The 13,972-nt window shown below is 38.8% G+C and overlaps 1 protein-coding gene across 1 annotated transcript in view; it reads right to left on the bottom strand.

The window, feature by feature from the left end:
• The window catches only part of DNALI1 (dynein axonemal light intermediate chain 1), a 787,801-nt gene extending 774,804 nt beyond the window's left edge, over positions 1-12,997 (bottom strand). The window contains exon 1 of the mRNA XM_044083710.1: positions 12,788-12,997. Within this exon, the coding sequence (XP_043939645.1) occupies positions 12,788-12,868 (81 nt within the window). The 5' untranslated portion in view covers positions 12,869-12,997. The remainder of the gene's footprint in view (positions 1-12,787) is intronic.
• Between the last annotated feature and the right edge of the window lie 975 nt (positions 12,998-13,972).

Raw genomic sequence — 13,972 nt, 5'->3', positions numbered from 1 at the left:
GACTTAAAACTCAGTTTTTTGGAATGATACTCTCCACATAACAGATCTTTTAAGCTCTTGTTCTTCCTGTATGCAATACAAGGGCTAAATCCTACTAAACCCCTAATCTTATCATCACTTACTAGAATGTTCCAGTTCTTTTTAACAATCTCACCTATATCATTAATCTTACTACTATATGTAAACATTACTTTAGGTTTAAGAATATTGGTGCCATTCTTAGAAGTTACATTATGTTCATCTATGGGACGATGCATCCAAGGTCTATACACATGTTTCCTCTTGTGTTTACTACCTTCAACAACCTTGTTCACCATATCTCCCCTATAACCTCTTTCTTCAAAGTAACCTCTCAATTTGCTCATTTCCCCTTCGAAACAGGAATCCTCAGTACATACTCTTGAGATCCTGCCTAGTTGTCCTTCCACAATGTTGGGGAATGTATACCGTGGATGCATGCTATCAAATGAAAGGAGAGTATTCTTCCAACACTCCTTCCTATATATACCAGTGGAAAAACCTGTTTCAGTTTGTTCTATGGTGACATCCAAAAAATCTAACTGAGTATAGGAGGTACTTTTAGTAAATCTGAAAAACGTGGTGGTGGAATGTAGGAAAGATATAAACTCATCCAAGCGAGCTGGCTCCCCCTCCCACAAAATAAACACATCGTCCACAAACCTCTTATATAGCTTGATGGATGGTAGCCAGATTGTGTTGTTGAAAATATATTGATTTTCCCATACAGCTGATGGCCCACAGGGGGCCGGGTCTTAATGATGTCATCCCAGTGAAACCCACCCTGAAAAATAGGCGGGTTTTTTACTAGATGCTGATTGGAAGATGTTTTGTTTAAATTGTGAGTTTTGATGTCTGTTATTCATCTGATGAAGGGCTACCAACCCAAAAGCGCTTATCTGTTTTGTACCAGCTTTTATTAAAAGTTCTTATTCTTACTACTTGAAGCATCCAGCGGTGTTCTTCCAGGATTTTTCTGTTTTTTGCTTCGCTTGTGTGTGCCTTTGGAGGAACTATTTCAGCACCTAGCATTGATTATTGGACTTATTTTAACATTTCTGCTTCACCTCTCTGCTTTTTCTGTACTTATTTTCTTAGTTCATTGGTGACCAGCCTTGTGGTCTCATACTGCTCCTTGTGTTATATGACACACCCTCAGGCTCCCTCATTTGATATTTCTTAATATCCCCCTTTCTCATTGTTCTGTGCTTGATTTAATTTTTACAGTGGATCGAATCCCAAAAGACTTGCTCTCAGTGTAAGTGACCACTTGCACTGAGGCTAAGCAGAGAGCAGGTGTTTAGGAATATGGCCTGATCTGTAAGTCTGTTTATAGACTTACACCAAAGTAAGTTACTTACACTGACAGCAAGTATTACAGAATCAGGGCAGACTTGCATTGAGAGCAATTCTTTTGGAATTTGGGTGGATATACTTTGTTATTTTTTTTCAATGTCTTATTTTATTTGTTAATAAGGTTAGATGTGCGCAAAGACCTATTTTGCATGACATAGGCATAAGATATGATCACAAAATATGAAAGCAGTATATAATATATAAAGATATTTATATCTATATCTAGATATACAGATAGATACAAATATAGATAATAGATTTTACATATATAAATAGTTACAGTTTATATATATATATATATATATATATATATATATATATATATATATATATATATCATACTAGAAATAGATATAGTTATATCTATAATATATATACCTTTGCTATATACAGATAAATAGATTTAGATGCACATGTATTATTTATTTATTTGATGTGATTTATTTGTTTTCGTTAACCGAGGAAGTTTGAATGGGCACACCCCATTTTCAGCAGAGGCCTGGGAAGAAAAGTTCCACAAAGTTACATACAATATAAAACAGTGTAGTTTTGGTACAGAAAAGATATACTATGTCAGACAGTAATATACATTGAGTGGGTTTGGCATAATGGTTAAGGTCTTTGCCTCATATAGGAGGTACAGGGTGTGGGCTTCAGGACAGTTATTCTACATTAAGAAGGTTTGTGGTCTCCACTCTTGTGGGAGGAGCGGCTGGATTCTACCCTTCTGAGCTGGGAATATCTGGTCACAGGCTTATTGTGCCTGCTTATTTGAACTGTTTCTTTCTGAAATTGGTGCGTTTTGTTGCTGTAGCATAGACCAGATTCAGGCCTGCTGAATCTAGCTTTGTTTGTATAACTTGAGCACTGATCAAGGCCATCTTTTTTGGAGAAGGTTCCCCTGCACCCTAGTAAGCAGGGGTGTGCAGTTAGAACTTGTCTGATTGAAGATTGCTGGAACAGGGCTCAGTTTTGAGCTTTTTTTCTGGTTAATTGGGTAACTTGTTTAAATCAGTTTGTTCGTTTTCTATTGTTATATATATATATATATATATATATATATATATATATATATATATATATATATATATATATATATATTAAAAAAATGTACTTTATTCATCTGCTTTTACTGTATTTGTGTTTCTTCCTACTTTATTACTAGTGGCATTGACTACAACTCTGATCTGTGATATATAACAATAAGTATCCTTTTCTGTGCATTTAAAGTGTTTTTTGAGTGTATCTGCTTTATTTTCTAAAAAAAAAAAAATATATATATATATATATATATATATATATATATATATATATATATATATATATGTATGTACACACACACATATGTATGCTTGTTTCCCACTTTCTAAGCTAGTATAGTCCAGTTTTCAGGTTAGTGCTGAATTTAGGGCTGTGTTATAAATCTCTGTGTTTGCCCATACCTTACTTGGATACAAGGAAGTTCTCTGTTCACCTGTGAGAGAGGGGAGCTTTGAGCAGCCTGTGTGTCCCCTGGAGGAGTGGTTTCAGCCCAGAAATTAGTAGTTTATTGGCCATTTCGGGCTAATTTCTATCTCTTTCATTTTCCTGCTATAAATACCGTATTTGGCCAGTTTTGCAGATCGGGCAGCGCCGGTTAGCTAGGGTAAAACTATTCCCGACTCCACAAAGTCTCCTCTTCAATTTTTCCCTTGGAACTAGGCAAACTTTCAACTTAAGCACTCAAGCCACTCATTTGTCAGCCTGGCACTTACTCGAAACGTATAGCAAGCACTTATAAACCCTAGCACTAGACCCTCCTGTACTGTACAAAAGGACAAGGCTGTCTAGTCGACCTTACCAGCCATCAAGTAAAACAGTTCACTGTACCTATCCAGGCATGTCCAAAGGGCAGTTTCAGGTGTACTCTCCAGTCCAACTGGTGAATCTGGGCATTTTGAGGCAATGTTACAACTGCCTCATGTACACAGACAATCCCCTCCTCCTACTACCAAACAGGAATACATGCGAGAGATGCAATTATACAGCCAAACTGGAGGCTAAGCTCTCTCAACCCAAGACTGGATCAGACAGTCAAGAGGAGAAGTGAAATACTTGCATCACACCACCAGTCTCACATATACATATTAAAGCAGCACTGGAAAAAAACACACATAAATACATGAAAACATACTCAGAGGCTCTAAATAAAAATCTGCAAAACCAACAGACTTCCAAAGCAAACATCCAAGCAACCTCCACCCCACAACACAAACCATGAAACACATACTTCACAAAACCAGTGTGTCATGCAATCACAGCCCTTAAGGCAAAATAACATACCCAACATACTAGTAATAGGTGACTCTATAGTCAGGCACACTGACGTCCCACTCACTAATTTGAATAAGGAGAAGGTTACGGTTAGCTGCTTGTCGGGTGCCAGGATCCACCACATAACACAAGCACTCAGGTCACTACAGAACAAAAACAAATATGACTCTGTCATTGTCCATGTTGGTGTGAATGACCTGAGCCGTACCTCTCTGGACTGCATGAAAAGAGACATGGAAGAGCTCTCTGATCACATAGCCTAGGCCGGTATGACCCTGACCCTGAGTTGCATCCTGCCCTCACCAAGAATGATACCATGGTATAAAGAAAAAAATTCTCAATTTCAACAATTGGCTAAGTTTCTGGTGTCATTCAAAGGGGATCCAGTGTCTGTCCACCTGGGATGACATGCTCGACAAGCCACGCTGCTTCGCTAGAGACGGCTTGCACCTGTCACCCTTAGGCTTTCGAATACTGGCCAAGGCTCTTGCCACCCCCATAAGTGCCTTTTTTAGGCAAGGCTCAAAAGACAACCCTACTGCCGTAAATAGCACAAGTAACAAAAAACTGAGGGTAGTGCTACTCAATGCCAGAAGTCTGAACCTCAAAATGCACGCACTCAAGGCACTCCTCAGTATGGAGAAAATCAATATATGTGCAGTAACAGAAACCTGGTTTAAGGCTCCAGAGAGCACCCCAGCACTACCAGGATATAACTCATACCATACATTTCAGCCACAGAATCCAAACCGAAATACAAAAGGTAGGGGTGTATCCATATTCATCAAGGATACCCACACCTCCAGGTTAGTGGCACAGCACGATGCTTCAGAGATCATCCACGTGCAACTAACAATGGGCACAACTGCAATTCAAATTGTAGCTTGCTACAGATCACCCACCATGTCCCAGGCCTGCCATTCCACATACCTGGAAACACTGGGAAACATAAAGGTCCTACCAAACACCCTAATATTGTGTGATTTAAATTATCCAAACATTAACTGGGAGAACTACTCAAGTACTAACTCCCTTGCCCAACATTTCCTAGAATTTATAAACTCAAATGCTCTGGTTCAACAGGTCAACACTCCCACCAGAGGTGACAACATATTGGACCTGGTCATCACCAACATAGGCGACCGGTGTTCCACAACGGAGGTCAACCCCTCGCTGGTTAGATCTGACCATAAACAAATCACTTTGGATATCCATATTCCACCCACACCCCCAGACAAGAAAACCACCTTAAAAACTTTTCAAAAGCAAACTTCATGTTACTCAAGACCGAGGTGGAATGTTTCAAAGCCCCCATGCTGAAGGATAATGCTGTCCATGCTGCAAAATTCTTTACTAATGCATTCTACGGGCACCTACAAGAATGCATGGATGATGCCATCCCAAGCAAAACCAAGACTCACTCCTCCAAGAAAAGGAAACCAGTCTGGAGGACTCCTGCCATAAACAAGCTATACAATAGAAGGAGGAAACTAGTACAGAAAAGAGTAAAATCCCAAGAGGGGAAGACATCCCTGATCAGTATCAGCATGAAACTACGATCCCTCATAAAATCATCCAAGGCGAGCTTTGAAAGAAAAATTGCCAAGGACTCCAAAGATAACCACAAGGCATTCTTTAGCTATGTCAAGAATCTAAGTGCAATGCTCAGATCTGCTTGGAGTTGGTGCAGAATGGCACAAAATGCACTGAACAGACTGATATCGCCAACATCCTGGCAGACAGGTTCAGTGCAAACTTCACCCCTCCCCCCTCACCCCCAAGAGGGACCATAACCATACCAGAAGAATTTAGAGTCCCTGAAATCACAGACACTCAGGTTAAAACAGCCCTCTCCAAAGCCAAAACCACAGCATCAGTGGGACCGGACGGTGTCCCAGGCTGCTTCCCAGGCTGCTTCCTATATGAGCTCAAAGACAAACTAACCCCTCACCTAAACACACTGTTCAAACTGAGCCTCTCCACAGGCTATGTACCCATAGAGTGGTGCACAGCAGCAGTTATTCCACTCCACAAAGGTGGAGCCACAACAGACCCCGGGAACTATCACCCTATAAGCCTGACTAGCTTGGTCTGCAAGGCTATGGAGTGCATCATCATGGAACTCATTAACAGAGACATTGGAAACCTCCAAACACTGGACCCTACCCAGTTCAGCTTTGTTAAGGGCAGATCATGCCTCCTAAACCTGGTGGACTTCTTTGAGACAGTTACCAAGGCTATAGATGAGGGAAAGGTGGTACACACAGCCTACCTAGACCTCACAAAGGCCTTCAACACCATTGCGCATTCTGGTATTATAGACAAGCTCACCAGCCTGAACATAAACCCCTGTGTCACAAGGTGGGTTGCCAACTGACTCATGGACAGAACCCATATGGTGAGAGTTGCGGGAGCTAGGTCCGACTCTAAATCGGTTGCAAGTGGAGTTCCCAGGGGCTCAGTCCTAGGACCCCTCCTGTTCGGCATATACTTCTCAGAGGTACAGGTGAGCACAGGAGGACTATGGCTGACCAAGTTTGCAGACGACTGCAAACTAGGGGCTATAATTGACTCTCCGACTGACACAGACATCTTCCAAAAGGGTCTCATTGAGACGGATACCTGGTGTCAAAATCATGGCCTCAAGCTAAATGCCAAAAAGTGCATAGTCATCCCCTTTGGAAAAAACAAAGTACCCACAAACTACCACATAGGTGGTAGTCCCCTAAATACGGAAGACGTAATAAGGGATCTGGGGACCCAAGTAGATAGTAATCTCAACTTTGATAATCACATTGCCAAAGTGGTTAGAAAATCCTTCTACGTGGCCCACCTAATCACAAAAGGGTTCACATCCAGGTCAAAAGAGGCCATTGTACCCCTCTACTCATCACTCATCAGACCCATCATAGAGTACAACGCCCCATTTGGGATGTACCTTACAAGACACCTGCAACAGCTGGAAAGACCACAGAAGTACCTCACCAAGAGGATCACTGGCCTCAAACAGATGCCCTATGCAGCTCAGCTGAAGAAATTACAGCTGTACTCGGTTGCATACCACCTACTCAGAGGTGATCTCTGCCTGACATACAAGGCCATGTCCAAACCAGAATTGATGGACATGCTCCACCTAAAGAAAACCTTATCCCCATGAGCCACACGCTCTAGGGATCTAAACCTCACCACTACAATAAATAGGATGTGCTGGAGGGATAGATTCCTGTCCCAGAGACTTCCCATGCTTTGGAACAAGATCCCAATCTACATCAGGCAGAGGTCCTCGCTAACACTCTTCAAAAGAAATCTTGACGAGTGGATGGGAAACAGAAAGTTTACCTCTGGAATCATTTCAGTGGCTCTGCTGGACAGAGGCACAGGGAACTAATCTAAGGGGACGCGAAAGCCAACACATTCTGGCTAGGCTTACAAATGCCTTCAGGCACATAGCCTAGTACCTACCTATGAACCTATGAACCTATGATTCTGACCTTGGGTTACTGACTAGGCTTAAAGTGGCCCTTTAGACAGTTAGCTAGTATTCATCTGTATTTATTTATCTGTATATACAAATATATAATAATTTGTATGCGTGTGCATTCATTTATATTTGTTATGTATTACCCGAGGTAAAACAGTGATCCAAGTGGATCAATTTCAAGTTCAGAACAGGAAAAAAGTTCCAAATTAATAAGCAGAACAAATGCATGCAACACAAGATACAGCAAAGTTATAAGTACAATAAAGTGGAACATTAAAAACTTGATAAACAACATTAATTTAATAACTTATTAAGATTTCTAGCACCTGTTTATGTGCAGCTAAATGTGACAGAGAGAAAGAAAGACAGCGAGAGAGAGAGAGACAAATAGGGAGAGAAGTCAAATTGCAAAGTATACAGATACTATGGGTCTATATTACTTCATCAAACTTTTATTTCTGCGAATACCTAATCATCAACCCCTTTACATTGAACATCCATTCATCGAATGTTCACATCAGCGAACAGTTTTCATAGGGAAGGGAGTTAGTTAGCCATCATTAAAATTTGCTGTTTTCCCCACTGTAGTGTGATGGTGGAGTTGATATATATAAGTGGGGGGTGGGGGTGCAGCCCTTCACATTCGGTGAGCTTGAAATAATGTAGTGTGTGTGTGATGATCACTGTGGTGGGCAAGCAATACCCTTCCCTATGAAAACCATTCACTGATGTGAACATTCGATGAATGGATGGTCGCTATAAAGGGGTCGATGATTAGGTATTTGTGGAAATAAAACTTTGATGAAGTAATATAGACCCAGTACTACATATACCATATATATTTATCAACATATCAACATAACATTTATATTTAAGTTTATGTGTTTAAATGGGATCACTACATAATCTCGAAAGTTTGAAATACCGAATTTCAAACTTTCGAGACTACATAGCCGAAACCCCTAATTACTGAAAGACCAGAAGCGCTAATTTCAAAATCCCGATCATCGGGAGTTTGACATTCACGTTTCTGGTGTTGTGGTATGGTGGAAGGTCAGGTAAGTATCTATGTTTAAATGTGTTGGTTAGGGATTTAGTGTGTAAGTGTGTGTTGTGACCGTGATGTGTGTGCGCGAGGGGAATGTAGGTGTGTGGTGGTGTTTCGTGTGATTGTGTATTTAGTGTGACCTTGGAGTTAGAATATTTAAGTAGGGGGGTGTGGGGGGCACAGCCCCCCACATGGGGGGGTGCAGGGGGGCTTGCCCTCCTGCTTGTCTGTAGTTTAGGTTTGCGTGTTTGTGTTCTGGGGTAAGGTGTGTGTATGTGTATGTGTGTGGTGTATGTTGAGTGTAGTTTCTGTAGTTTGAATTTCGCGGTTTTGATGTTTCAGTATTTTAGTGTTTCGGTTTGGGCATCAGTAGTTTGGGTTTTCAGGATTTAGTAGTGGTTCCGTTTAAATAAAGACAATAAAGCAGTACAAATCATTAAGTACAGATTTCAGGACACATTGTAAGTATACATTTATTTCAAAAGAGTACAAATACTGGAAATTAGTTTACAGCAGCTAAACTTGAAGTGGTAAACAGCATAAAAGGTGGCAATGCCAAAACATGCCTTTCACCTGTGCCTCATTACATCGAACATTCCTTATTTTGAGTCTTACAAAGTCCACATTCCATTCTGCTCCACAATGAAACAATCTGATACCCTTTCATGGTTTAGACTTTTTAATACATATCCATTACAAATAATGTTGAATCATACTACTTCATCAAAATAACATTTTATAAACATAAAGCAGACTAAAAATGAGGAATGTTCCTCCAAATGAGGTACAGATGAGAGGCATAGTTTGGCAGTGTCACCTTTCATGCTGTTTATCACTGCAAGTTTAGCTGCAATAAAATAACATCCAGCATTTGCAAGAAAGCAGCTTATATATATTTTTTCATGTCTATGTTTTAGCTGGAGATTTTGCTTCCCACACCCTACTTGCTGCATGTTATCTTTTATCAGAAGGGGTCAGGCTTTCACCCCAATTCACCCAGCAAAAATATGAACATTACAAACATTTCCATTTTAACCATGCTGTGAGCTTCCTAGTTGAGTTTGTTAGTAAAATGTTAGTAAATATTCTACATTTTTCCCATTTGCCCCATATTATGAGGTAATATTCCATATTTTAGAGATGGAATGAGAGCTGTGTGCTACATAGATCATAAGAAGGTTCTATACACAACTAGTGTTTTATTTTTAACACTTCTTTATTTTGTGACTGGATTATGTACCTATTGGGCTCCTCTATAGATGGTCGAGATGAAATTCCATGAGCATTAGCTACCCCAAAAGCAAAATGTGCTAAGGAACAAAAAGCTGTTAGCTGTGTTTGACAGGAAATCATTACCAGTAAGATTTCTGAGCGTACACTGTCACTGATTACCTATTTTGGGTAGTTTTCTTGTTTCTTGAAGTTGTTGCATGCCTCTTATCCTCTCAATGCAAGAAATCTGGACAAAGTCAAAAACAATGGGGGAAAACAAAGGTCTAAAAATACGGCCAGATTTTAAACATTGCTCATATAAACTTAATTACTAAAATAGCAGGTTTTGCATTATAATGTATTTTCGTAAAAATATTATGTCTGAAATGTTTCTCATTATTTAGTATTATTTAGTGACTTCAATAATTTGCCGGAAAATCACAAAGTTTATGAGGATCTGACCAAAAATATAAGGCAAAAATGTGGACATTATGTTAAAATCTGGACAGCTGAGAGGTATGATTGGTGTGACCATGGAATTGGCATATATAAGTAAAGTTCAGTGAATGGGGGTATGGGGCTTGCCCACACATTAGGGAGTTGTGGGGTAGCTTGCCTCTCACCCCACCACCAGCAAAAAAAAAAAAAAACATTTAAAGTTACCTTTTTTCAATTTTTTGTGTTTCGGGCATTAGTTTTTGGCATTTGTGATGCTCCCAGTTTTGCCTTTTGACAACCTACAGTAGAACTCCAAAAAAGCCGAAAAAAACACAAACTGGATAAGAAAGCTAGAAAACCACTCCACTGGTCACCTACAAATGAAATATAAGGTCTGTTTTATTAAGCGCTTTTAGTCTATCCTTATAGGGAGACTTCTTCAGATAACAGACATCTACAAATGCAAAGTTTAAATAAAAAGTCATCAGTCATGTGGCACTTAACACACACCTCCATTTAAAAACACCCTTCCCTATAACATCCACATATTATTAACTGTGCATTTATTTCAATAATTTATGAATAATGCCTTAAATATCCTCATATTAAAATATTTAGCCTAAAATTCATAATTAACATACTTACTTATTCCATTTATATTTTTATTAACTTCATTCTAAAAAAATGTTTTAAAAATATTAAAATATTAAGATAATTTATCCTAACACATTCTATCTGCATAACAGAACCTTACAACCAGAGGGCATGGACACATTTCTACCTTTCATGCGCCTACCTCTCTAGGTTTTTCAATTTAAGAATACACAGGATAGAATATACTTCATTCAATCCTGGACAATGGCAGGGATCTGAATGAAGCTGCCACCTCAATTCAAGTTTCTCCAACAGTAATGAATTGGGACCACCTCTTCCATTTGAATTCACACAGTCAATAGCCCTAAATTTAAAAGTATGGTCTGGGAATGCTTCAACATGTCTAGCTAGGGCACTTTCTTTTTTCATTTTAGAAATATAATATAAATGCTCATATACTCTTTCCCTTAACCTGCGGTCCATTTTTCCAATATAGAAAGCTGGACAGTGTTGGCACCGAGCCATGTACACTACTGCTCTACTCTGACAGTTAAACTTATGCTTGGTTACATATTTCTGTTCCCTCAACGTAAAGCATTGGCTAACCTGCATGGGTTTGCAAAAGTTGCACATATTACATTTACCCATACCTGTTCGTGTACTTACACCTTTTGTCTTGTATTGTAATATGTTTCACAGGTTTTGCCCTCATTGGAATACTATTCTTGGTGTTTCACAGAATTGATGCCTGAGAGCATTGTCAATCATAATTAATGACCAATTTTTGTTAATCAGGGAGTATAAAGCTGGAGCATTGACACTATATCTAGTAATGAGAGCTGTAGTACTATATTCTCTCGCCCTTGGTACCATACTCATGTCATCTACATTATTACCTCCTATCGTACCCTTAATACTCAAGATTGGTTTATAAAAACTACCAGCCCTCTTGTCCTGAACTTCTCTGATCAATTCATTGATTAATTGTTCTAGATAACATCTTACCCTAAACATGTTCCTCAGGTTATTGCATTCCAACACAAATTCATCATCACTAGTCACCATCCATGCAGCTCTTACTAATTGCCCCTTGACTACTGAACGGATGGCAACTAGTAAAGTGAAGAAATGTGTTGGAATATGTTTCCTTCCAGAAAAATATGTGCACAATAACTGTTGGTAATGCTGTTTTTCCTTAAGTTTACATCCAAGTAGGCTATTGATTCAGTGCCGAAAGTAAATGTGAATGAAAAAAAAAATGTAAAAAAAAGCGCTTAATAAAACTGACCTTATATTTCATTTGTGGGTGATCAGTGGAGTGATTTTCTAGCTTTCTAACCCACAGTAGAATTCAGCTTTGTTTATTACTGACATTTCCACCACTATTTTGAAAAAAAAAATCCTATCAAATCTCTCCTCAGGGGTCCATTCTTTAAGGTTCTTTATGGCTATACATAATAATAACAATTATAATAATGGTAATTTTCTCCCTTTAACCTTTCCATACCACCATACCTCAACTGTCTAGATTTTCTCAGAATGCCCTCATTTTTGCTTCATATTTTTGTCTTTTCATCATAAAATCTGTAATTTTATAGCGAATCACTAAGGAATGAAGTCAGTAAATAACATACATTTGAATTTCAGACTTTATAACCTTCAGAAAATTCATGCAAACACAAAAGGTGTTATTCTAGCATCTTTCTAAGTTTATAATTACCAATATTTAAAATCTGTCCCTAGGTTTGGTCCTTGCTCTCCACCTCACCTCCCACCACCACAGGCTTTGTCTATATAAGAGGTTGAATGGTATGCATGTCATCATTTGCGCACCTGTTTTAGAAACAAAGATTAATACTGTAAAATGGAATTGAAGGTCCATATTCTCTAACTGCTGATGTTACATAACTTACGAGCAAGTTATACAACAAACGTTAAATAAAATAAACTAAAACAAATACACGCCAGTTGCGCATTACGAAACTGCACAACCTGGCCCAAAGACTTTAAGGGAATTATCTAGCTTGAGTCACGCATGACAAAACTACAAATTATTTTAGCATGTACACAATGCCTCTATATACGCATTAATAATAAATTGCACAAGGAATGTGTGCCTCTGATTACCTTCAAATTATGGATATTTCCACGTAAAATTGTCTGTCTAATTCCATTAGGAAAAAAACTTGTGTACCATTTAGAAGACGTCTATTCAACTTTCCAACGAAATCACCATTCAAAATCGTTAATTTATTTTAGAAGCACTTTTCTTCATCTTTAAAAAGGGTAAACATATGACAACAAAATAGTGAGAAAGCGTTCCTTACCTTGGGTGTTTTCTTTTCAGTGTTCTTGCTCACTAATACTGGGTTATCATACTTTAACAAAGAATCTACGGGCGGAATCATCCTTCAAATGAAGCTGCAACACTTCAAGGCAAGTCTCCAAACTAGTGATCTTGTAATAACGATTTATTGCCAATATCTTGAATGACAACAAACTGTTCAAGCTATTTATTATATTATACTCTGTTTCGAGTCATACCCCCATCCAGACTCATTACCTCAGCTGCTCTGCTACCATCCCTAAGGTAACTTATGTTTGGTGTTACTATGGGAACTAAGAATGACAAGGCTCCACCAGAAAACTTACTCCGGAGGGAAACCACGTCTGAAACTCAGGGTTAGGAAGGCATCCTAAACGTGGATGTACAGTAATGTAGTTAGTGTCCTTGAGAGATATTCAGTAGGTACGGATTGTAAGCATTACTTTTATAACCGTATGTTATAAAAAAAACTAATCACGTCGATTGGGAAGCTTACACAATATATGTTTTGGGGTGGCGGTGCGGAACATGTGAAGGAACACACAGGAATGTACTTGCTTATTACAGGAATAAGAGTTCTGGCACTTGGATGTGCTACTATATGATGCGAGCTTCTTAAATAAGCACCTTGATATCAGTTTTGGAGCTGTAGCTTCTGTTGCAAATATTATATTATATCTATTCATGTTTATATAAATACGGTATTTTAAATAATAGGCAAACATTGATTCATTCTTCAAGATGAGGCTTTTAAGGTGTTTTCCACGCAGGTCACAGTTCCTCTCCCTTTTGACTTGCCATTTCGAGGAGCAGGCAGCGGCAATTTGACACGGGGTAAACGGGTACTCCATGTAAGCCACAGTACAGACTTACATTTAGAAGACGATATTGTCTAGCACAAGAGTGCAAAGTACCCTAGTTTCAAACACAAAACTGAAACTAAAGCGATACTAGTGAGCCAGCAAAGAACGTAACTATCCAAAGTCAAGTATGTTTGTTATATTTCTAGCTATCCAGTTAAAGACCTTTTAATTCCATGTTTAGGAAGTATAACTTAGAAAAAAGCAATTAAGACCGCCCAGTGAGGGCTTGGGGAGCACGAGTCTTGAAATTGATAAACAGTTCCAAAAAATATAATCACACACCATGCTAAAAAAAATATTACCAGTGTATCACTTGCGGGCGA

The sequence above is a fragment of the Protopterus annectens genome, chromosome 1.part1 (assembly GCF_019279795.1).
Source record: "Protopterus annectens isolate FY-2018-M chromosome 1.part1, PAN1.0, whole genome shotgun sequence".
Classification (NCBI taxonomy): Eukaryota; Metazoa; Chordata; order Ceratodontiformes; family Protopteridae; genus Protopterus; species Protopterus annectens.
This window is presented reverse-complemented; position numbering and strand designations above follow the sequence as displayed.